Source organism: Apodemus sylvaticus, chromosome 18 (genome assembly GCF_947179515.1).
Source record: "Apodemus sylvaticus chromosome 18, mApoSyl1.1, whole genome shotgun sequence".
NCBI lineage: Eukaryota > Metazoa > Chordata > Mammalia > Rodentia > Muridae > Apodemus > Apodemus sylvaticus.
In genome coordinates this window covers 65969346-65993309 of record NC_067489.1, presented here as the reverse complement: position 1 = coordinate 65993309, position 23964 = coordinate 65969346, and the positions used below count along the sequence as shown (strand labels likewise).

General features: G+C 44.2%; 1 protein-coding gene across 2 annotated transcripts in view; it reads right to left on the bottom strand.

Moving 5' to 3' along the window:
- Sh2d4a (SH2 domain containing 4A) overlaps positions 1-23964 on the bottom strand; it is a 78470-nt gene that overhangs the window by 48297 nt on the left and 6209 nt on the right. For both annotated transcript variants that reach the window (XM_052161846.1, XM_052161847.1), the window contains exons 3-4: positions 13610-13766; positions 10591-10762 (exon numbers count right to left, since the gene is read on the bottom strand). In XM_052161846.1, the coding sequence (XP_052017806.1) occupies positions 10591-10762; positions 13610-13766 (329 nt within the window). The remainder of the gene's footprint in view (positions 1-10590; positions 10763-13609; positions 13767-23964) is intronic.

Genomic DNA, 23964 nt, shown 5'->3' with positions numbered 1-23964 from the left:
ATGATTGTGCTCTTAGCCTTTGCATTAGAAAGATAAAACACTCTTGTTTCTCTGTCTTTACGTGCTGACACACCCAGTATTTTCTCTTTCACAAAAACAATAAGGATATTCATCCTCCACGAGTCCAGGAAAGATTATACATCAAAAGAAGCCACTCCTTGTCGGAGGTGGGGCCGTGGCTCTTCTAGCATTCACTGTCAGTTCTGCTCTCCAAACTCTAGCCGGAACTTTGGAAAGGGATTTACTTGTGCTGAATGTACTGAGCTCTTCACTGGTAACTGTATCCTCAACTCCCCTGTCTCCCAGACACTCACAGTTTGACTTCTGAGAAAGCCAACTGCAGTGGGAAGCTGGTCAACAGGATGTTTCCAGGGACTCAGACTCAGATGTCTACTTTAGCGGTAGATGCAAGCTTCTCAACCTGCCAATCTGCTGTCTGAGAAGGGTCTTCTCTGTTTTCAATTTGTTATACTTCTTTAAACGCGCGCGCGCGTGCGTGTGCGTGCGTGCGTGTGTGTGTGTGTGTGTGTGTGTGTGTGTGAGAGAGAGAGAGAGAGAGAGAGAGAGAGAATTTCATTGAATTTATTTCAATACATGGGCCTGGAGGTGGTGGCGCAGGCCTTTAATCCCAGCACTTGGGAGGCAGAGGCAGGCGGATTTCTGAGTTCAAGGCTAGCCCAGTCTACAGAGTGAGTTCCAAGACAGCAGGAGCTACACAGAGAAACCCTGTCTCGAAAAACAAAAACAAAACAACAGCAATAAACAACAACAAAAAAAATCAATACATGAATGTGGGATAAACTGGAGCAGAAGCAACCAGTGAATACACCAGGGGGAAAACCACACCCATTCCCCTAACCACCCTTGACAGTCATCCCTCAGGGAGGGGTGAGGCCTCAAGATCCTTTACCCTTCCATGATGGAAAGTTGAGGGGCTAAACTTGTGTAAATCTTATACGGATAGCCACAGCTTTTAATCTCCTGTTCTGCTCTGCAGAAATAATGGGCTAGTATTCTAAAGATAAAAATCTAAAACTGAGCAAATACAGCCTTATTCAAGGTTCCCTTTAGGGACAAGGATAGCCAGTCTTCTGATAACATTGAGTTCTCAAATTACACATGGCATTTAAGCAGAAAAACACAACGGTCTTACATACTAAAAATTAGCATAGTTTGTCATTCTCTTCTTCTAGCCCTCCCAAATTCTCTTGCAGGAAATAGAGGGAAAATACTGAAACTATTCAGACAGGTGTCTATATTTAGTGTCCCGACGGAGCTCTATGCAGCTTCCAGGTCCAACTAGTCACCAACCAACTCGATGGAATTAGGGCTTCATGCAATGCCTCTTATACTTACTTGGAAATGGCATCTGGTTCCCAACCTGTCTCTCAGAATCCTGCTGGGTGACCTCAAAGTCCTGTCACTAACTATTACCTCCAGTTCAGTGACAGGTACCCACAAACACTGTGATCTACTAAGAACCACAGCTATCTTACAGAACAGGAAAAAGCATTGCTTGTGAGATTCCTTAGTGGTATCACCCTGGCCTAAAACAAGGAAAAGACAGGTATTTTGTAAAAATCAACAGCTTTGCAGAATAAAAGTTATGTACGCAACTCTAACAGATTGTTGTGCGTGACTGTCCTCTAAACCAAGCAACTTTATCTTGGGACCTGCTGTTGTGCCTGCTGGCAAAATATCATTCCTGCCAGAGAAGGTGGTTGTTTACAGCCTCTCATGGAGGAGTGTGAAGGGTCACAAGACTCTCCCTGAAATACCTGTCTGCTTTTTACTACCTGTTGTATTTAACTCTGCCTTGGCTGCATGTGGCTTAAGGAAGACTAGACGAGATTGGAGGTAGGCTCCATCTAGGCAGCTATGAGGAAGCCCTTATCCTTGCTGGGTGAAGAGGTGTGACCTATTAGGTTATAGGACACATGCCCTGATAAGTAACCCTCCACCTATGCTCTGTAAGGAAGCTCAATAGACTCACTGGCTCTCTAGAATCAACTTGGGTGGAATCATGCCTGTTTGTCATTGGGACCTTAGAAAAAGGGGTGGACATTGCTTACTTCTAATGTTAGCAGCATAGCCTCCTCCTCAGCATGAAAAAACCTGGGAGACACCCTTGCCTCCAACTTATCTCTAGAGAAGCAACAGGGACCAAGGCGGTGCTCCTGAGAGGGTCTCACACCCCATGAACTTTTCCATCAGCTTTCATGGGGCAAACTTCATAGTCACCAAAGTTCTCAGTACCTTTGTAAGGAAATGGTGTCACCCCATTTACTCTGTATGATATGGAGGGACGTGGATTCTGTAGAAGCTATTTCTTAATGTTGCCTATAAGCACGGAAATATCCATTTCTAGAATATATACCATTTCTGTTGTGCTAGCAACATGTCCTATAAATATCTAATACTTTATTAGGCAATGAGTTGGGGACTTTTCTTTTATTTTTTTAGCCCTGGCTGTCCTGGAACTCACCCTATAAACCAGGCTGGCCTCAAACTCAGAAATCCGCCTGCCTCTGCCTCCCAGAGTGCTGGGATTACAGGTGTGCACCACCACCACCACCTGGCTGAAGACTTTTCTTGATACAATGAAAACTTTAAACCAAATGTGTGTGTGTGTGTGTGTGTGTATTATTTAAAGAAATCTTTTGTAAATGTCATATTTATATAGAAAGATGCCCTAAGATTAAAACTCATATTGTCTCTCCCTGATAACAGGGTTCAAATTACTCCACACCAAAAGTTCTACTTTGCTTCTAGCAGTTAGAAAGGTGAGGCAGAAATATTTCATTCCTAGAACTGGAGCTCAGATCTTCCATTGTTTTCCTGAGGATGCCTTTAGATGGATTCATTTGTTAATGAAGACGAAACCCACGCCACTTTAGTATAAAGTAATTCAAAATAAAAATTTTTTGACCTGGATGTTTAATGCTCTGGTTAAAACTCCAGCAACTATTCCATGAATAGAAAAGCTGTTGGGTTAAGCTTTCTTCACATTGTAAGAAGGTGTGTCTTTGTATTTTCAGTTGTTAATTCTGTACCAGCCAGAGCTAAATGCTGGCAGGATATTATTATTGTCATTTCTGTGGCTCATCACCTGGATTTTTTTTTAAACACCTGCTCGGACACTTGAAGGTCAGAAAGCCCTCTACGCCTAGAGGCAATCTAGAATTGTGTGAGAGATTGGTTTTTAAAAGATCTGACTGACTGCCAATTGCTGGACCAGGAAATGGAGGGTGGAGCTTCGAGGCAGAGAGAATGTTGCAGTGGGGGGGGGGGGTAAGGGGGGGGGGAGCAGCAGTGGAGGACTCAGAAAGCTGGCGTGGAGGAACAGGCCTGGCTGCAACAGGCCTGGCTGCAACAGGCCTGGCTGCAGCACAGCAGAGAAGTACAGAGCTACCCATGTGACTTGTAGACTGGAATGCTCAGATTAAGATCTGAGGACTCCGGAGACTACACAAGCAAAAGCCCTAAGCTTTAAACTTGATCAATAGCCTCTGTGTCATTATTTATACCATTGTCATTTCTTTATACCATTGTCATTGCCACAGAAAGTCCCACCATAGAAAGCTATGTCTCTCTACATACTTTAGATGTGAGAAGAACAGTCATCTCTAGGATGACCAAGAGAGAAGTTTTGAGTTCGGGACAAAGGGGTGTGGTAAAAAGGAAATATTCTTGCCTTAAGAATAATGCATTCTCTGTTCAGAAAAATGACATTGAGTTAGCCTGGGCCTTGTACAAGGCTTTGTACACTTCTAGCACTTGCTTGAATGTGGAAGTATTGAACTCATGGTGTCAGTGGCTTTGGCCATTGAAACTATACAGAAACTCTATTCAATAGCCAGAAATGATTGGTGAAACTACCCTTCAGGCCACAGTTCATTAGTGATGATAACTGTCCCAGGTGCAGGTGTTGGGTATGCAGATACGCCCTGTAGTTACAACACTTTTAATATCTTTCATCTTATAGGAAGCGAGCAGTCCCCTGCTCGCACAGAATCAGAGAAAGCTCAGCACTTCTCTCATGGTACTTCATCAGATTTGTTCTTCATTACGTTACCACAACTTAAAAACAATCCTTTCTGGAAAATCTGAAATCTAAAAGGCTCTGAAGATACACAGTTCCCAAGCAAGTGGAAACCTGGCTTGGACAAACATGGAGCTATTTGTCATATTAATAATATTTGATTATTTGGTGCTTCCACTAAGTTTTCTAGGGGCAGGCGTTATCCATTGTACAGAACAGGAGCTTTGGAACTTTCCCCCTTGTAACCACCTTTCACCCAAGAAACTGCTCTGCGATCCCATATTAATAAATATGTAAAATGGGAAAACAAATCAAACATTTGCAGGTAATAAATCGTGAAGAAATTTATTTTAAAACAATCTTTTGGTATACATGTTATTTTATCAATGATTAAAGATGAAAGTAAAATTGTATGTGTTTCAGAATTCAGTGCCGATGTGTTCATTTGTTTTGTGTATAAATAATTCAATCTAGGTTGAATATTTGCTTCTTCAGGTTACAGAGTATCTTCACTGTTTGGGGGGGGTGGTTAAAGAATATTTTATTTTATGATCATCAGTACTGAGACTAATGCTTTACAAAATACAACTACACAAAATAATACAAGAAGGCAGAAGTACTTTTAGAACCATTTCAGAAGTGACTCAAAATTCTGTTCTAATCCCAAGCCAAAATCACTTTTTTTAAAATTTAAAACAAAAGTCAGCAACTCAAACGAAAGCAGCTTCCAAGGATAGTTCACTATGGTCTCACAGAGTGATGGTAGTTTAGTGGTCATGTGATGTGTTCCAAGCTGCACTGAAGTCACTGAATATTACTGGAAGATCCTTGGAGTCATTAGACATTTGATTTTGAAAATTAGTTTTTGTTCATTGTAAGTTCAGAAACCTTATACTGTTGCCAAAATTTGCATTTCCCACATTTAATTATGTGACCCAATATGAGGACATGCACGCACATTACTTGCATAAAGTCTGAGATCATCTGAATTCTGAAACACATCTTGGTCCAGATGTTTTGATTGATGAGTGGCAGGCAGGTAATATTGAGCCTGGTCCTTACAGGAATGGTAGATAGAATGGCCCCTAAAGATAGTTGCACTGAAATTATCAGAGCCTGGAATACATGACAAAAAGAACTTCATAGACATTAATTACAAACAGTGGGTCTACGTGGAGAAATTATCCTGGACTGTCCCTTAGAACACACGAGATGTCAAAAGCAGACTGGGTCGGAGACACAGCAGGAGGGAAGTCAAAGAATTCTACAGAGGAAACACCTGCCATACCCTGGAAGGGCCACATAGAAAGAGAAGGGCTACAAGCCACCTCCAGAGCCAGTTGTCCCCAGCTGATATCAGCAGCTAAGTGTACCCTGGTCGGCAGTGAGAAACTGTGGCTTTCAGATGGTTCATCTGGCCAACAGTCCTAACACGTGTAGACTGTTCTTGAGAATGACCAAACAGCAGCCCATGTGGCATGGTCAGCCTTGCAAGACCCTGAACATGCCACACCAGGCTTCCAGCCTATTTTAATGGGTACTATTTTAGCCCACTAAGAGTATTGATATTTGTTTTTACAATAACAAAAACAACCCCTCTTGGTATCAGTATGGACCTGATCCAGTCCTAACTAGTTCCTCCCTCCCTGGCTCCCCTGCCCCCGCACACATGTTCTGTGCTTCACACCATTCATCATTCGGAATCTGCTACCCAGACCTCTCCTCACTCAACTGACTTTCTAGCATGGCCACCGCTCTTCCTGATGGTCAGACAGAAACCCAAACCAGTGTACCACTCGCCTTCTGAAACATGACTAAACCCTGACGTCTAGCTTCTGGCTGCTTCCCTTCTCCCCCATGGAATTAAAACTGCAGAAGGAGAAATTGTTTCATCGCTCCCATGTAGAACTGCTGATGCCCACCACTCCATGTGCGGAACCCTGGAAGAACGTCCGGGGAAGGAGAGAGTCAAGCGAACAGCTTAACAGTGCAGGGCAGGGAGGCAGGGAGTCCGGCCGGGCTTCCGGCGTTCCCACGGAACACTGGGAGCTGCGGTTTTAAAGTGTTTCTAAACCCATGACCTCATGTGACTTGTACCTGAAATCCACAAGGCAAACAGGGGAGGCAATGAGCATATACAGAAATGGGGTTCGCCGAGACATTTTCATGTACCATTTAACCTTTTATTCTTCACTTCACTATTCTCTCCTGTCCCCTCTGTCACCTCCTGCTGACCTCTTCCTCCTGCTTTCTTTTTTTTAAAGATTTATTTATTTATTATATGTAAGTACACTGTAGCTGTCTTCAGACACTCAAGAAGAGGGCATCTGATTTCATTACAGATGGTTGGGAGCCACCATGTGGTTGCTGAGATTTGAACTCAGGACCTCTGGAAGAGCAGTCAGTGCTCTTAACCACTGAGCCATCTCTCCATCCCATCTTCTTCTGCTTTCAAGCACACATATTTTATTACTCTCCCCTTTTATAGATGAAAAGTCTAGGGCCCCAAAACTTTGAGATATTTCCCAGACCAGGAACAAACTCTACCACATGTCCTTAATATCACATCTTCAATTAGAACAACCAGGTATCTCTAATAAAGCCACACAAAGCACACGGGGAGTGGGACACAAAAGGTTAAAGCCTGGCCGTAGACAACACCCATGTGAGTAAGTTTCAAAGAAGTAATATAGAGAATGATTGAGAGGGACACCTGACAACCTTTTCTGGCCTCAGTGCTTGATCTAGGGCACAAACATCTGCACACACACACACACACACACACAGATCATGAACATACAACACATGTGTATAGGACAATAACATACAACATGTACGTTGAACATATGTCATGAACATACAACATAGAGCACATGTGCATAGATCATCAACATACAACACACATACAATGTATTTTTTTCTTCATAATAGATTTTAGGCTTGGTAAGACAATAGAATTTTAAAGAGAATATCCTTTGATACCGAGGTTAGCATAAAATGCAGCTACAACTTGAAAATCTTTGTTGGGAAACTGATTTCACTTCAGAAACATATCAGATGACTCTCCATACTCTAGCCTCAATTTCACACCACAGTTCTCATCTGAAGGAAAAGGTCTTGGGAAATGTGACACATATTTTTGTTATATCTAAAAAGAGAACATTTTAAATATGCCAAAGTTATGATGAGAGTTGGGAGTGAGGTAGATGAACAATGTAAGGCGATTCTGACTGCGACTGGAGGCATAGCTTGCCATCTCTCTGACCATCAAGTTCTTCCTTTTATAAGAGACATTCTTATAGTTGTCTCATTTATATTTCAGAAAAAGTTTTAAAATGAATGGGGAATGTGAGCACAAGAAAAAGATCAAGGCAAACTGATGTGTGTCTGTAAAAGATCGGCGTCTACCCCGTCTATCACTGTGGGCAGTATGCGAAATCTGTGTCCAAAGCACAGCTCCTCCTCCAGGAGCCCCTGGTGACGCCAACGGCTTCCCAATCCCTGGACATGAAGTTTGGAGCGTTGGCTATGCTATCTGTCCCTGCCCTCACGCTAATGCAAGGCTGATCAATTCTTTTTAAAATATAAAGCTATTCAGAACTCACCGGTGATTTCTCATTATTCCTGAAAAAGAGTAAAATATGGGTCCTCCACCTTTCTCTCCATCCTTGCCTGTTTCCGGAGAAGCAGGAACACTTTCCCTGCTTCTTGATTCCGCCAAAGCCTTTTCCCATGCTGCCCTTGGCTGGATCTATGGCCACAAGAGTCCTTGGTTCACCGTCTCACACTCAAGGCTTCATAAGGCCACTCAGAAAGCCCAGGCCCAAGTCCTAATGTAATAGGGGTGCAAGGAAACCCATCGTTTCTCTCAGAACACTTACTATCATTCGAAATTACACATTAGGTGAAGTCTCCCCACCTCCCCCTCAGTAAAGGTCCCTATGGCAATCAATGGTTGCTTTGACTCTGACTTTGTTATCTCGATGCACTAGTTTTAAAGAAATTAGTAGTTAAATCAGGTTTGGGTTACTGCCCTTCCTTTCTATCAGTTAAAACTATTGTTGGGAAAGAGAAGGGGAGGGGATCAACGAGACTACTGGAAGGTATTAGGGATGGGCCCAGTGCATTTGTATTTATTGTCCCCTTATTAGCCTTCCTTTGCCACCACACCAAATCACGGCAATGTCAGTAGCTAACACTGTCGTGACATAGTTAGGGTTATAAGCAAAATATAAATATGCTGTTAAGTAGATTCTATACATTATAGACAGGAGTCTTCCATTCTCCCTGGGCATCCACTACTAGAGGGAACTTCAGCAAACACCACAGAAAATTTGACAGGACTCCCTACCCCCAACATGGGAAAAGATAAAAAGGTGTGTGGTGTGTGTGTGTGTGTGTGTGTGTGTGTATGTGTGTGTGTCTGTGTGTGTAACTTTCACCAACAGCCATAGCTTTTGAACCTAAATGTTTCTTTCTCCCCTTATGTCTTTCCATTTGAAACTCTAGCAGACATCAAAAGAATGGGGCAGTGCCACTCTATGCTTATGATATATTTCAACAAGATTAATCATGGTCTATAGATGTTCAGTTTCTGATTTAATCTTTTATCCTAGTATTGAAAAAATTCCTCTGACAATGTCCTTCAGGCAGGGAGATGAGCGCACAGACCTTGAGGTGTGTGTGTTGCGATTGTTCTTCACTTCACGGACCTCACGAACAGAGCACCTTGGAGAAGTTTGGTGTAAAGAACGCTGAGTGCTCAGTAAGTCTGAGACAGCTTGGCAGCCTCACTGAGAAGATGTGAACTCCTCGGGAGTTCATGCTAGGATCCAAATCAAATTTCACAACTTTGGACTGAAGACTACAATTCTTATATTTGTAGAGTTTCTTCATTGTCATCAAAATAAGGACACAGTCCCTAATAAGAATCAACAGTTAAGGTTTGGAGAGACAGCTCAGCAGTTAAGAGCAGTGGGCTATTCTTCCAGAGGACCTGGGATTGGCTCAGGCAACTGCATGGCACATCACAGCTGTCTGTGTATAACTCCAGTTCCAAGGGCCTCTTCAGACCTCCCTAGACAACACATACACAGGAAGCACATGCATACACACAGACAAATTCTCATACACATCTAATAAAAACAAATAAATAAGCGAAACATTAAGGAATAACTTAGGGACCACAGAGACTGCGAGTGAACAAGATCTTCATTCATCAGGCTGCTTACCCAGGCCTCCCTCAAGCTCCTCACTTATATGATAAACAAAGATAGAAGTTTCAGGGAGGCTTAGTCTGTAAAACATGTGTTTTATAAATGTGAAGATTTAAATCCAATTCTCAGAACCCATGTAGAAATGTTGGGTGTTTGCATGCTTGCAATCCCAGCACTCCAGAGGCAGAAACATCTGATGTACTGGCCAGCAGCCTAGTCTGACTGGTAAACTTCAAACCAATGAGAGACCCTATCTTAAATGAGGTAGATGGCATTCCTCACAATGACAGCTAAGATTGTCTTCTGACCACCACATCCATGCATACATATATGTGCGTGTATGTGACTACAGCAGTACATGAAAATAAGTAAAATGTACAAAGATAACCAGTAGCTAATGCATACATAGTATTATGAGTATTACAGGAGATATTCTGCACCTTTGCCGCATAATAACCCTTGAGTCTAGAATATCATCAGACTCAGAAAGTAGGCAGGACAGAGATAATGGTACCCCTTGGGACAGCCTCAAAGCCAGCTAAAGGCAGCAGTCCCAATCACATACAACCATGTGGACTTGAATGCAAGTCAAACAACAGCAAACTCTCAGCTAATTCAGTGCAATTAAATTTCTGACAGAATATGGAACTTCATAGTATAGTTTATTGTTCTTCCAAACTATAATCCAAGAAGCAAATTATATTTGAGCTTTCTAAAGCACCTGGACCATAAAAGAATTCACACCAGTTCTTAACATAAAATTCTGTTTGTGGAGAAAGCAGCTATTCCTATATTGTATGCAGAATCCATGAAGCCCAAAGGATACACATGGTTAGAGCCCATATATTTAAAAATAGAAAGAAAGAAAGACTCAATAGAATATAATCTAATTTGGGAATGGACTGAATTCTGTCCTCCATCTACCTGTGAATAAAGTTTTACTGGACAATAGACACACTTGAGTATTTGTGTGAGATTATGACAAAGATAATTTGGCTCACAAAACCTACCTTATTTACTAGGTGACTTTTACTGAAAAGAAAATGTTTATAGAATGCTGCTACAGAGAGAAAAGAACTTGAAAACATATTAAAATGTCAAACATTACCAGAATTTCCTTTTAGTCCCAGCTTCTAGGGAAAAGGTGATACTTAACCTTACTCATGAAATACAACATAAAAAAAAAATGCCCCTCCCCCTGCCCCCAATATAAGGCAGGACCTTAAGGGTTGGAGGTATTTGAGCTCTCAATGCATGGCTCCAGAGCTCCCTCCCTTCCCCGCCCTGCCTATGGGACCCTGCACAGTGCTGTGCTAGGTAAGTAAGACTCACTTGGGCTTTGTCTTCCTCCCTGGTTGGTGTTGCTCTGGGTCCTTGACCTGATGCCTCTTCTGAAGCTGCTTTCCTGGTGACATTCTGAGGCTCTGTCTTCTTCAGTGCTTGCAGGTCGCAGTTCTGTGACTGGACTTTTAAGCTATTGGTGAGTTCTAGAGACTGAGCTTTCCTGCCGAAAAGCAAAGGAGAAACGATCAAAGACGTTGTTCCACTGGGCCAGGCTTTCCAAAGCAGATGTCTACAATCAAACCGTGGAAAAACCAGCAGCAGCCTGCTTATTATAATGCTTATTGTCTGGTAGATCTTTGACTATAACTTTAAAAACAATAACTAAATCCCCCCAACAACCCTCTAAGGAAAGCATTCTTGTCCTTGCTTTACAAGAAAAGTCTCAAAAAAAAAAAAAAATACTACAATTTATCCAAGCTCACATAATGGTATTGCCAGGATTTGAACCCACGACTACCCAACTCCTGACTCAGCCAGGCTGCCAGTACACACTGCCTTCCTGTAACCATTCAAAGAGCATCTCCTGCATCACTGTCTGCTCATTTACAGTTTTAACATTGTGATTATTGGAGTAAGACACTCAGCCTTTGGTTACTGAAGCTAGTGTGACATATCTGTCCCAGTTTTAGCTCGCCAGCTCCCAGTGGGGCTACCCAGAACTCGAGGGTACCCAGAAGAGGTAATCATCACCTATCTTGGTCTTCCAAGTCACCAATGTGTCCAATAAGAAGTTCAGACTCCTACACCTAGCTTTCAAAGCATCTTAGATCAACCCCCCCCCCCCAATCTCCCAGGGTTTGCCAGGTACAACTCAAGAACTCAGAAAGGTTCATCACTGTCCCACAGAGCTGTTCAAAACCAAGCTGAGGAATCTTCATTAAACACTCTACTTGATGCTTCTCCCCTAATCTTCAAATCTAGATGCCCAACTCATCCCTCAAGGGCAACTCAGATCTCACCTCTTCTATGCCTCAGAATGCTGCACTTCTATCTGGAACTGAGTCCTCCTGGCACAGCCTGCAGTGCTGGCAGCTGGTTCTAAGTCTTGCCTCACTTCCTTCCTCAACTGGAATTCTCCCGATTCTCTTTGCATTCCTGGTACCTGGCTTCCAGTGAGCACGTAATCGGAGGCCCACATCTAAGCAATCTTTTCTAAGGTCCTGAGACTAGGGCAGCTGGTTCTGTTCTCAAAACACACCTGATGCTTGGCTGCATCCTGTGCTGCTCCAGGAGGATACTAATAAACCAGTGGTGGAAGTGCATTAACCCCTTATCTCCACTTAAGGACCTGGCTTTCTTTGAAAGAAGGCCATCAGTATCAGCTCCAGGACCAGACCAAAATGTCCAGGATCAAGAGGGGTTCCCTCCAAAGAACAGCCTGGGGATAACCACAAAAAGGGGGAAATATTTTATCTCAGAATGGGCCATCTGTTCTGGGCAGCCCTATCTCATCCTATCATTAAATGTTCAAGACATAGGAATGTAGGCCAAGCACCCAGCAATGAAATTTTAGATGACCTAATCCTCCTAAAGAGTTTTCCTGGTTCCCTGGTTTCTGTTTGTCTTTGTCTGGGGTTGTCGTCTTAAAAGAATGGTAGACCTAAGGATGCTGGTTGTTTCTGCAGAATAAATACTCTTAGCTTTTGCGTGCTAGCTGAGTCTGGGGTCTTCCTTCAGCAGTTTTCAGACCCTTACAGAAGATGGGGACCCAGCAAGCTCTTGCAAATCAGCACTGGAATGTCTATCAGAGCCACAAAGCAGTTGTTTGGCAGCATTGCAGGAATGAAGGGAATTACTGAAATTAAAAAAAAAAAAAAAAAACTTTCTAGAAAAGATCTAAAGTGATTCTTCTGCTCTTCTTACCAGAAGCAAGTGGTATTTTTACAGAGTCTTGTAGTTGATTGTAAATACACCCACTATACACACCCCCCCCAAAAAAATCTTATCAGTCTGAATACTTTGTTCTCTAGCTGATGGAAAGGTTGTAGAACTTTTGGGAGGTAGCGTGTCACTGGAGGAAGTGAGTGGTTGGGGTGGATGGGGACAGGACTTGAGGTTTCATACTCGGGCCCCACTTTCTGTTCACCCTGTGTCTGATTATAGATGCAATGTAAGTAGACCTAGACGCCTCACACTGGGGCCACCACACCTTCCCAGCCATGATGCACCATGTTCTTTTATTTTTTTTATTTTTTTATTATTATTATTTATTTTTTTTTTAGTTTTTTTGAGACAGGGTTTCTCTGTATAGCCCTGGCTGTCCTAAACTCACTCTGTAGACCAGGCTGGCCTTCAACTCAGAAATCCGCCTGCCTCTGCCTCCCAAGTGCTGGGATTCAAGGCGTGCGCCACCACCTCTGATTTCACCATGTTCTTTTTTATTGTGAGACAATGAAATCAATTCTTCTTTGAGTTGCTTTCATTAAATATTCTGTCACAGCAAAGCAAAAGAGTAACTGATACTGTAGTGGCTACTTATTGACCAAATGGTCTAGAACTCTATGTAAACTTCCATGTGGGATTTTTCCTTAGCATCCTCCTCTGTGATATTGTCGTGGCTATTCCTTGTTGCTAACTTGACTATATCTGGAATGAACTACAATGGAAGTCCAAGGATCTAGCAGTTGCTCAGTCCCAGGAGGCAAGCAGGCAAGGAAGAGTGAGTCAATCTTCCTTCTTACAATGTCCTTATGTAGGTCTCCAGCAGAGGGTGTGGCCCAGATTAAAGGCATGTGCGTTCATGCCTTTAATCCCAGATGATATTGAACTCAGAAGAACTCCTGGTCTTAATCTTCTGGAATGCATAGCCACTGTGCTTCAAGATCTCCATGCCAGGTTAGAAACTTATATCTCTGAGCCTCCAGATTAGTATCACAGGTGAGCCTTCCAATTCTAGATTGTAGTTCATTCCAGATAGAGTCAAGTTGACAACCAGGAATAGCCACTACAGATACCCAAGGCAGCCAGTAAAGGCAGCGAGCCTCTGGCTGGAGTGCAGGTCTCCTACCTGAGCTCTGAAGCCTTCGCTGCCCTCAGGTGCTCCCTCTCAGCAAGGATCTCATCACATAGCACATCGTAGGGTTTGTCCAGATGGTGCTCGCCCATTACCCACACCCACACCTGCTTGTCAGCGCCCAGCTTCCAATGGACAGACTTGCCATTCTCTGCGAACAAAACACAATTTAGATTGGACACATTATTTATAGAATATTACCTGTGCACAATCACTTCAGTGTTGTTCATCTTTGGTGGGGAACACCGCAAAACACTTCCAAACTGCTCAGGAGCAGAAAGTAAAACTAGTGGCTGTGAAGGTTTCTTTATGAATATAATGGGCCTGCTGTTTGTGCCTGCCCAGATGATGACGGAGAATGACAGCATTCGAGGTGTTCGTTACCCTTTAGGGTAAGAGAGTGAGCATCAGGTACCACAACTTCTTAGGCCTAAAGATTTCCCCATAACCCAGAGTTAACGAAGTTGCTTAGGCACAGCCTAAAAAGTATGTCTCAAAGTTAGACTGGTTTGTTTCATTCAAATCTTAGCCTTGCTACCTACCTACTAAGTGAGTTGGAAAAATTATTATCTTTAAAACTCAATTCCTTATCTGCAAAATGGGAACAATATCATCCACTACAGTGATGGCTGTGAAATGCAGGCATGGTAAGGATGCCCTTGGACCTGCCACATACTAGGAGTTCAACAGAGGTTGACCACCGCTGTCATTGGCCAGCCTATTATTTACTTATGGGGCCACCTGGAGATTCACACTAGCACGAGGAGATAATACTGCCTGGGTAGTATGACACTTGGGGAAGCTACTTAAATAACCCTTGTTGACAACTGGCCTCCAGGGTTGTATTACATCTAGCTTCTGGCTCCAGAAAGGGAGTCAGATGGGAGCTTGGTCCCCAAGAACAGGGACATGTGGCCTGTGATTAGAAGAAACCAAGAAATACAGTCCCTAAACTAAAGGGGCAGGTCCAGGATCCGCTCAGATTGTTGTGGTCCACAGTAGCTCTAGCCAATATCCTCCAACCAGCCAGAAGCGCTGACCGTGGGAAGGGGATGTAGCGTATGCTAATCCATGCTGTACTCCTTAGAAATTCGTACTGGGATTGCTTCCGGTCTCCTGATGCTAAGCGGAGGAAGCTCTTCAGTTCAAGTGTGCATGTACTATTGGCCTATTGCAGAGTGCTGCCTCTGGTTGAGTTACAAAAGCAGGCTACCCAACTTGATCTCTATTCTCTGCTCTTCTCCAGAGAAATGAATCCTGCAGTCTCTAAGCAGAACTACTGAGGAGAGGGGAGGGGCAGATTTGGACACTCTTCACCATAGGACTTTTAAAAGTGTCAGTCAGAAGGAGCGTCTCTGATCCTGTTTTCACAAGTAGAGATATGGGTGAAAACCAGGTAGCAGGGGAGATGGAACCCTGTGTGCTCTACTGGGGATAAGCCCCTGCACCAGCCCTTAAACGTTTTATACTTTCCAGACATGACAAATGTTTAATTCTAGAAAGCTAGAAAAAAAAATAAAAAACTCATAGAACTGCCTCTATTGCACATTCCTGGGGCCAACTGTAATATTTTTATTATGCTTGTCTATCAACCCTCATGTAAGCAATCTCTGCGGATATTTTTTGACAACAGGAGGATAACACCTAGGGTAGAAAACAGTAGGATGCCCAGGGAAAGAAAGACTCATAGCCTGGAAAGTTGTTGTTCAGTTGGGACACCACATGAAGACCCCCCCAAAACAGCAGGAGTCTGGTAGCAGCAATGACCCTGAGGGAAAAGGTCTTGTGCAGGGTGAGACATGCGAAACCTAGGACGGCAGGTGATCCACAGAAAGTGTCCAGGGACTGAAGGTAGAGGGGAGACAAAGAGAACAAGAAATCAGAAAACTGAAACGCTGAATTAGGAGCGTATGGTGGCCGTGGAGAAATACTGGCAAGCGGTGAAAGGATTCGGTTCAAAATGTCAGACTTAACCAGTGGCTCACAGCTGGGCTCTTAGCAGAGGGCCCTTGCGAGTGAGTGACTGTGCTCTGACTCTGCATCTCCAGGAGCCTGCTTGTGGGTACAGAAAGCAAAGGCTGACACTGGCCAGGCAAACTCTGAAATTGCCTTACACGTTTATCACTAAAATCCCGCATAGCTGGACTCACGGAGAGAAGGAAGCCTGGGGGAGAACCTTGGAAAATCATGGGCTTTGTTCAGAAGCAAAAGTGTACATAGATAACATGAAAGTGGGAAATTCTGGGTCCCCAGATAACTTAGCAAGGCGGAAGATGAGCAGGGTGTACAAAGCCACGAAGAGAAAAATACAAAACCAGACAGGCGACAGAATGGCAAGCAGTGGCTTAGGCAGCAGGTGGGCGTCCTAGCAGAGCCCGTCAGTGAGGGAACAGGATTCTGCTGATTGTTCAGCAAGCATTTCCAGAACATGGGCTACATCCCAGCACTGCTCTAAGGGACGAAGGGACTCAGGGAACAACAGAGTCAAAGCAGAGATGCACAACAGGTCTCCTTAAATCAATAACGGCAGGGCTTAGCCTTGGCTGTTGGAAGCTGAGAAGGTAAGGTGTGGGACTGTGAACCATAGCCTGGCTCCCGGGTGAGCTAAGACAAGACGAGAATCCCCGGAGACCCTGAAGGGACAGGCATTTCGCCTGTTCCCAGGTACCAGGTCCCTGTCACTAGCTGCAGCCCACCCCCCATAGGTTTGTGGCTATCAGTCACATAAGGGCAATGCCCCAAGCACCTCCACAGGTAGAGGAGGTGACCTGTGGTCCCTTAGTCCCAAGACAGATCTCCATTTTAATGAGGTACTAAGGCCTGGAGGGCTTAGCCAATAAGCTTTCCTCCTCAGACAAAAGGTATTTAACCTCAGGCTCACCCTGAGAAGTGAGGTATGGTTTTACTCACCCACTTTCCACCATGACTATAAAAGCCTTAAAACCACAGACTACCACTTTTCACCGGGATCCGCCCTTGGGGAGTCATGGAGAAAGCCTTCACCTATAGAGCCACCATCTAATCTCTGGTAGAAGGCCTCTCTGCTCCCAGCCACGACTGCCACCAAGCCATCAAGCCAAGGAATGTCCCCTACCCCCTTCATACACACCCTTCCCCCTCCCTCCCCCCCCACCAGCCAGAGCTCCTCCCTTTCCTCGCCCTGGGCTAAATCCAGCCCTCCCTCAACTCTGATCTCAGCTCTCCAGGCTGCACTTCCCCACTCCCGGAGACCTGCCCGGTACCAGTGTGGGGTAAACTCAGTCAACTCCCATGTCCTGCCTCCCCAAGTGGTGGTGCCCTGTGACTGAGTGAATAGGAGACCCATAACCCTATAGTAAGGATGCCAGGAAGGATCAAACAGGGATGGACAGAAAGGCTGCAGAGGTAACAAAAGGCAGATTTAGCTGGGGATGTAGTTCAGCTGGCAGAGGGCTCAGGCACCAGGCATGAGACCCAGAAAATTAGGCTTGGGGCTCCTTGCCTGTACTCCCAGCACTTGGGAGGTGGAGGCAGGATTATCAGAAGTTCAAGGACATCCTTGTCTACTTCTGGAGTTAGTCTGGGATACATGGGACGACTTTGTAATGAAAAGAAAAGGAGAAAGAGAAAAGAGAAAAGCCGAGAACAGGCATGTGTAGAGCTGTGTAGCCCCTCACAGACCTCCTTAAAGAAAAGGTAGACTTCAGAACTATGAATGAGACATGCGTAATGTCTCTCACAGCCTAACCCTACCCAGTCCTTCTGGATTTTCCATCTATCTCACCTTGAAATTATATGTCCTCTTAAATCTGAACACGTGGAGGAAGGGATCTTTGTGTAACACCACCACATAATTACAATTGCTTTCCCAGGCCTTTAACTTGGACTATACAACCACAGAGCTCTTTATGATTGGAATCTCCGAGGCTCTTCCAAAACTCTTTTAAAACCAGCTGTTCTAGAAAAGTGAGTTCATCCTCCTTGGAGACTGCACCACAAAGCACTGCTAAGCAGAGACCTGTAGTCTCACCAGTTTGTTCAGAGAAGTGTTTTCTCTGGACTAAAATATTTTCCTTACTCAGAGCCATGGGCAAACTCCCTAATGAGGCAGCGCTGTAATGAGATAGCACATCTCTTTGTCAGGGAAATGGCTCGACTCTCCCAGTCTTATATCCTTGATTAAAACAGAACACTGCTGTGTTTGATGCTTCTTACGTGATGCGTCCAGCAGAAAGACAAGTTTCCCATGGTAAGTCAGAGATAGATTACAGCAATCCCTTCCTGGGTCATTGGTGGATCCCTACAACATACTAATCATAACACAGACCCCTGGGCTATTCTCAACCCTACTTTATACTGTGAACCCATTGGAGTTCCAGTGCAAGCATTTCCCAAGATAATAAACTACTGTACATTGAAAGAATTCAATACTAGTCTGTGTGACTGACAGAAGTAAGGTAGTCAACAACCCTGAGATTCTTCTACATCCTGCCACCTGACAGGCCCATGAACCTATCACCACCTTGGCCTCTCTTCTAAAAGCTCTAATCCTCAAGCAGAAACCAAAGGATGAACATTAGCTGCCAGTGTCCTCCTGCTGTGGACAGTCCCTTCTGACTGGTGGATATCCACACCACTCTCATCTTTATGATTTCCCATATTTTGTGAGGCTGTGGCAGCTCTGAGAAGGAACCTCCTCAAGATGATACAGCCACTGCATACTGAGATGGGAATTCAAGACTGATCTGTGTGACTACAAAGCCTGCATTTAAAGAATATTTCTAATGTGTGGTCCAAACTGAAACACCAAGAGTGAGAAGGGAGCAGAGCCAATGGGTGCTGGAGAAGCTGGAGAAGCTGGAGAAGCTGGCTTACCTACGTTAAGGTCAATACAGTGTTCTTTCTCTTCTCAGGGGGTGAGACGGGTGTATGAACTGCCTGAGTTCACTTTAACAAAGGCCACAGCTGATTTCTGTCAAGTAGGTCTTCCTCAAATTGCTTATTGTTTTCTTCTTTTTGTCAACAATGTCTAGTTATGCTAAATGTGCTGGAGTTACCCCAAAGTCATTATTTAATTTAGTAAAATTATGTGCATATTTCAGAGACCAAAGAACAGAGAGAAAGTTGGGATGGTGCCTGATACCACAGCCCTGGGAGGCTAGTGGTGGATGGATAAATACGTGGGACTTTGAACCAAAAGAGTAAACAGAAGGAATTAATCAAGAAGGAGAGTATGGGATTTAAGGACAGGGCGGGGGACTGAGAAATGCAGTCATTTCCTGGAAGACTGGCAGTACCAGCTGACCCAAAGCTAGGCAGGTAAGATATTAAGGTGAGAGGGTCAGGTCAACCTGCTTTAAAAAACTGAGGAGTCTAGGATTTAACTAAACTGGAACTCAAATGTTACTTCCTATTCTTTCCCCCCTACCGCCCCCCCCCCCAGACGGGTTTCTCTGTGTAGCCCTGGCTATCCTGGAACTCACTCTGTAGACCAGGCTGGCCTCAAACTCAGAAATTCGCCTGCCTCTGCCTCCCAAGTGCTGGGATTAAAGGCGTGTGCTACCACTGCCCAGTATTGCTTCCTATTCTGATTCATACAAATTGCATCTTTCCATTTGTTTCTTTCTTGGCAAGATCAATGGGGCAGCATTGGCCTCACTGAGTTCTCACAAGAATTAAGTGAAGTGGTCTCAATGCAAAGCTTAGGCCTGCCCTGCCACATTACAACACGCCAATGCCCTGGTAGGGTGGGGAATCTTCTTAGAACAGAAAAAACAGATTCTGTAAGCAGAATCTGTAAGACTTAGTCACTGGGTATAGGTAAGGGTCAGAGAGGAGCCCCATGTCTCTCAACCATTTGGCTTCATTGACTGGGAAGAGAGCAGAGTTCCCATCACGATAGAGCGGCAGGCAGGATCAGGGGTGGTTGGCAAGTGAGCATGGGAAACGCTGGGGAGAATTTTCTTTGTGACAAGCTTGCAGGGCTCCCCGGGCACCTAAACAGAAATTCTCATGAGGTAATGACCATCACACCGAAGCTTGGTGAAAAGTCTCTTTGCAATATGGGTTTGAGACAATGTCATACAAAGAGAAAGGACTCAGCTATTTGTCCAGCAAACATTTCCAGAGACCCCCTGCATTCCAGCTCTTCTCTGTGGAATCAGTGCACCCTGGAAACAGAAGACTGCCTGACGGAACGTACGCGCCTTTGGTCACAAGAGTCCAGCAAAGGCAGCTGAATCCATGAATAGTACCATGTTCTATTGCTGTGAAGAGACACTATGACCAAGGCAAGTCTTTAGAAAAGAAATCATTTAATTGTGGGCTTGCTTACACTTTCAGAGGGTTAGCCCATTTTCATCATGGTGGGGCACATGGTGAATGCATGCATGGTCCGGAGCAGGAGCTGAGAGCTGCCTCTCAGGCAGAGGGGAGGAGACAATGCTGTGGTTCCCTGGTGACTAAACATTCAAAGTGAGCCAGCGGCAGGCTATTCTCTTTAGGATGGCCACACCCTTCTCAAGGGCAGATGAGGACACACCTTTCCCAGCCACCAGATCTTGGCTTTAGATTCCCATCTTCTGCTTCTTTGAGAGCCAATGGAACAAGTGCGGGGAACCATCTGCTAAGTAGCCATGTCTTCTGCTACGGTTAACGTGACAAAGCACGCAGGAAACGTGCCGAATTAACATTTTGGAGACAGGAAAGGCACCTTTAGTAACTGCTCCTAAGCCCCAGTTAAACTTGCCACATTCCACATTTGTTCCTAGTAGCAGTTTGGGGAGAATCAAAATCAGGGTCTATTCCAACCTGCTGTCTAGTTTATCTAACCTGCTAGTAGTTTACCAGCTATCTGCCCAAGGCAAGTTCATTAATGATTCGGACCTGCACTTTCCTCAACCATAAACAGTACTTTACAGGGCAGGCTTGGTTGTTATTGTTTGTGAGATAATATACTTAAGTAATCAGGTTAGAGTCTAAATGAAACACCCTGGCTGGGGTTCCTAGTCTAGAGCAGACAGCGGTACTGTCCAGTGGGAAAAGGGAGCCTCATCGTTAATGATGGCTTTTCTAACAGCCACACTGTGGCACTGGTGAAATGAACTCAGACGAGCATGCACTTCAAGACAGCAAATAGCGAATTTCCACATCTAGTTTTTTGGGGTTTTTTTGTTTTTGTTTTGGTTTTAATTTTCTACTACACAAGTCTTTGACATCTGGTAGTTTATAACCTTTTCCTACTAAACACTGGAAATTACACCCAGGGTCCTCTCCGGCTAGGTGACTACTCCGACTATATTTTCACCCCCAACCCCTTGCACTTTAAAATGTTTTCCATTTTCAAGTGTGTGTGTGAGAGTATGTGTGTGCCCACACAAACATAAGTGGTATAGGTATGTATGCATATTTGCATGTGTGTTCATACATGTGGGTTGTCTTGCATATGCATATGATATGCATGCCCATCTGGAAGCCCAAGGTTGAGGAATCATGACGAATGGCTCGTCTACCTTACTTAGTGAGACAGGGACACAGTGAGACCCAGAGCTTATCAATAGAGTTAGTCTAGCCAGCTGGCCCACTCTGGAACTCTCCTGGTTTTGCCTTTCAAGGCTTAAAATTTCAGCTGGGCTGATAGACCAGCCAGAATTTACACAGACTCTAGAGATCTGGACTCAAGTCCTCACACTTGTGTAGTAAGTATTGTGACCACTAAGCCATCTCCCAGACCACATTTTACTTTTTATCTCAGTAAGGGTCTCACAAAGGTATCCAGGCTGGACTTGAACTCACTCCCTTCTCAGGCTCCCGAGAAGCTTTGATTACTCACATCTATACCGCCAAGACCTTCATTACACACTGGTCCAACCTCAATTCTGAGTAGTGGTTGTAGCCACAAGTGGCTCCCTCCTTCAGTACTCAGCCCTGTAGCTATCACTGAGCAAACACAGTCAGTTCACAATTCTCTCGATGTCTCAGGAGAATTCAGAAAGTATTGTTTGCTAAATCCCCACTGCTGATTATTTTCTCATCCATGCCTGTGTTAACCTCAGGATTCTAAAAGGATAGGAGAGCTCTTAAGATACACACAACTGTTATAGCGATGGTTGCCAACACCTTACCACTGTGGTTTGTTTTCATAGAGAAAGGAACCTGTAACGTGATAAAGACCATGGTATAAAGAAATGGGGGTGGTCGGAAGACTGGTGCAATAGGAAGGACAATCAAAGCTGAACTGAGAACTGTGAGCAGGAGAAGCATGTAGGCCAGGACAAGCCAGAGGCAGGGCTTGGGGAAGGAAGACACGCATGCCAGAAAGGTAAAGATATATATGTGGGAGGCTGTGATAGTCGGTATACGTTTGGTCCAGAGAGTGGCATGATTAAGAGGTGTGCCCTTGTTGGAATAGGTGTGGCCTTTTTGGAGTAGGTGTGTCACTGTGGGTTTGGGCTTTAAGACCCTCATCCTAGCTGACTGGACGCCATTCTTCTCATAGCAGCCTTCAGATGAAGATGTAAAACTCTCAGCTCCTCCTGTACCATGCCTGCCTGGATGCTTCCATGCTCCCACCTTCAGGATAATGGACTGAACCTCTGAACCTGTCAGCCAGCCCCAAGTAAATGTGGTCCTTTATATGACTTGCCTTAGTCATGATGTCTGTTCACAGCAGTAAAGCCCTAACTAAAACAGAGTCCATGACATGAGGACTGCAACCCTTGGGCAGACACCAGGCACCCTGATGCTCCTGAGGACTTCCTGTGACTTCAGATCCAAAGGCTGGGCAAGATCAAGTGCCACATACACTTGTTTCCTAGGAGAAGAAGACATATTTTTCCTGCTTTCTGGTAAGGAGTGGGACTGGTTTAATGTCTGTCTCCTCTTCCCGAGTGCTAAAGGATTTAATGGGGCAATAATAAACATTTGCTATTCAGTATTGATGGACCCTTCACTGTTTTATGTCAACATATTCACATACTTCTTCTTCGATCAATTAATGAAAGATAATGCAGATGTCTGGAAGGATATACGCAAGACTGTACAGAGGCGCAGTTGGGCAAAGAAATTGAAATAAATTCCTCAAGTTATCACAAGAAAAGCTCCTCAGCAACGTTGAGAAGCTGCAGTTCAGTGAAAGATCTGGGGCAAGCAGAGCTCTGTCCTCAGTGGTCCCCAGAGTCACCCCTGTAGACCAGCATACTAGGGTTTTCAATGCACATGGTGTCCGAGAGCCGCCAAGATGTTTGGTAATCTGCCTGGGAACGCCAGGAGACTGGCGGGAAACCACCACGACGATGTCTGTGAAGGAAAATGTCTGGATCCTGACAGATCTGAGATACAGGATAGAGTTTTCCATATACAAGAGTGCTCGAGATATTTTTTGGTTTAGTTTGGTTTTTTTGTTGTTGTTGTTTTGTTTTGTTTTTGTTTTGCCTATAAAACTGAATAGTTGATACCAACATTGCACAAATTTTTAGAGGATGAACACAAAGTATGTCTTTCACACAGTGTCTAAAATAGCAATTAACTGTTACTGTGCTCTGGGGTTTGTTTTCAGGCTTTTTTTTTAAATTACATCCAGGAGTTTGGGGGTTTGGGTTTGTTGTGGTGCTGTGCAGTACTTGGGATTGACACCAGTGCTTCCTGCGTATTCGTGCAAGCATCCTCATCCTGACCTGCATCCCGGCCCTTAAATTGTGTATGTTGAATAAGATAATAATAAGCAAAATCCTTATATTTGCTTTTCTTGTCAGTATATAGACCCCATTAAAATACAATTTTAGCTACAGTATGAGGCCACAAAACTGATTTCCATTTTGAATCTGTGGATAGGCCAAGCATGCCAGTGGAATCTATTCTCTCAACTTATTAAATCCTGAGTAGTTTTATAAATTTTTACTTTCCCAGCCTTAATAAAAAAGTGAAGAGAAATTGAGTGTAAATACCTCAGCAAGTGACCTTGAAAACTGGGTGGGTGTATGTGTGTGTGTGTATATGTGTGTGTGTGTGTGTGTGTGTATGTGTGTGTGTGTGTCTGTGTGTGTCTGAGTGTTTGTGTCTGTGTGTGTGTCCACATGTGTGTTTAGTTAGGTACTGATCCATGACAGAGTCTATGTTGGGGGATGGGAAGTTAATGTGTACTTTCCATGTTTGTATATTTATGCATTTAGGTCTTAATGAACAAAGACTTCCTCCCCTGAAGGTCTTAAAAGAATTCTGTCAAACTTCCAAAAACTCATCCAGACTCAAAGACATACGTCTGAGAATCACTCCACACTAAACATACTCACGCACTACTGAGATTTGCTCTCTTTGAGCGAGTTCCTTATATTTTAATGGGCATTGCTTTAAAATGATAAAAAGTCCCTGAA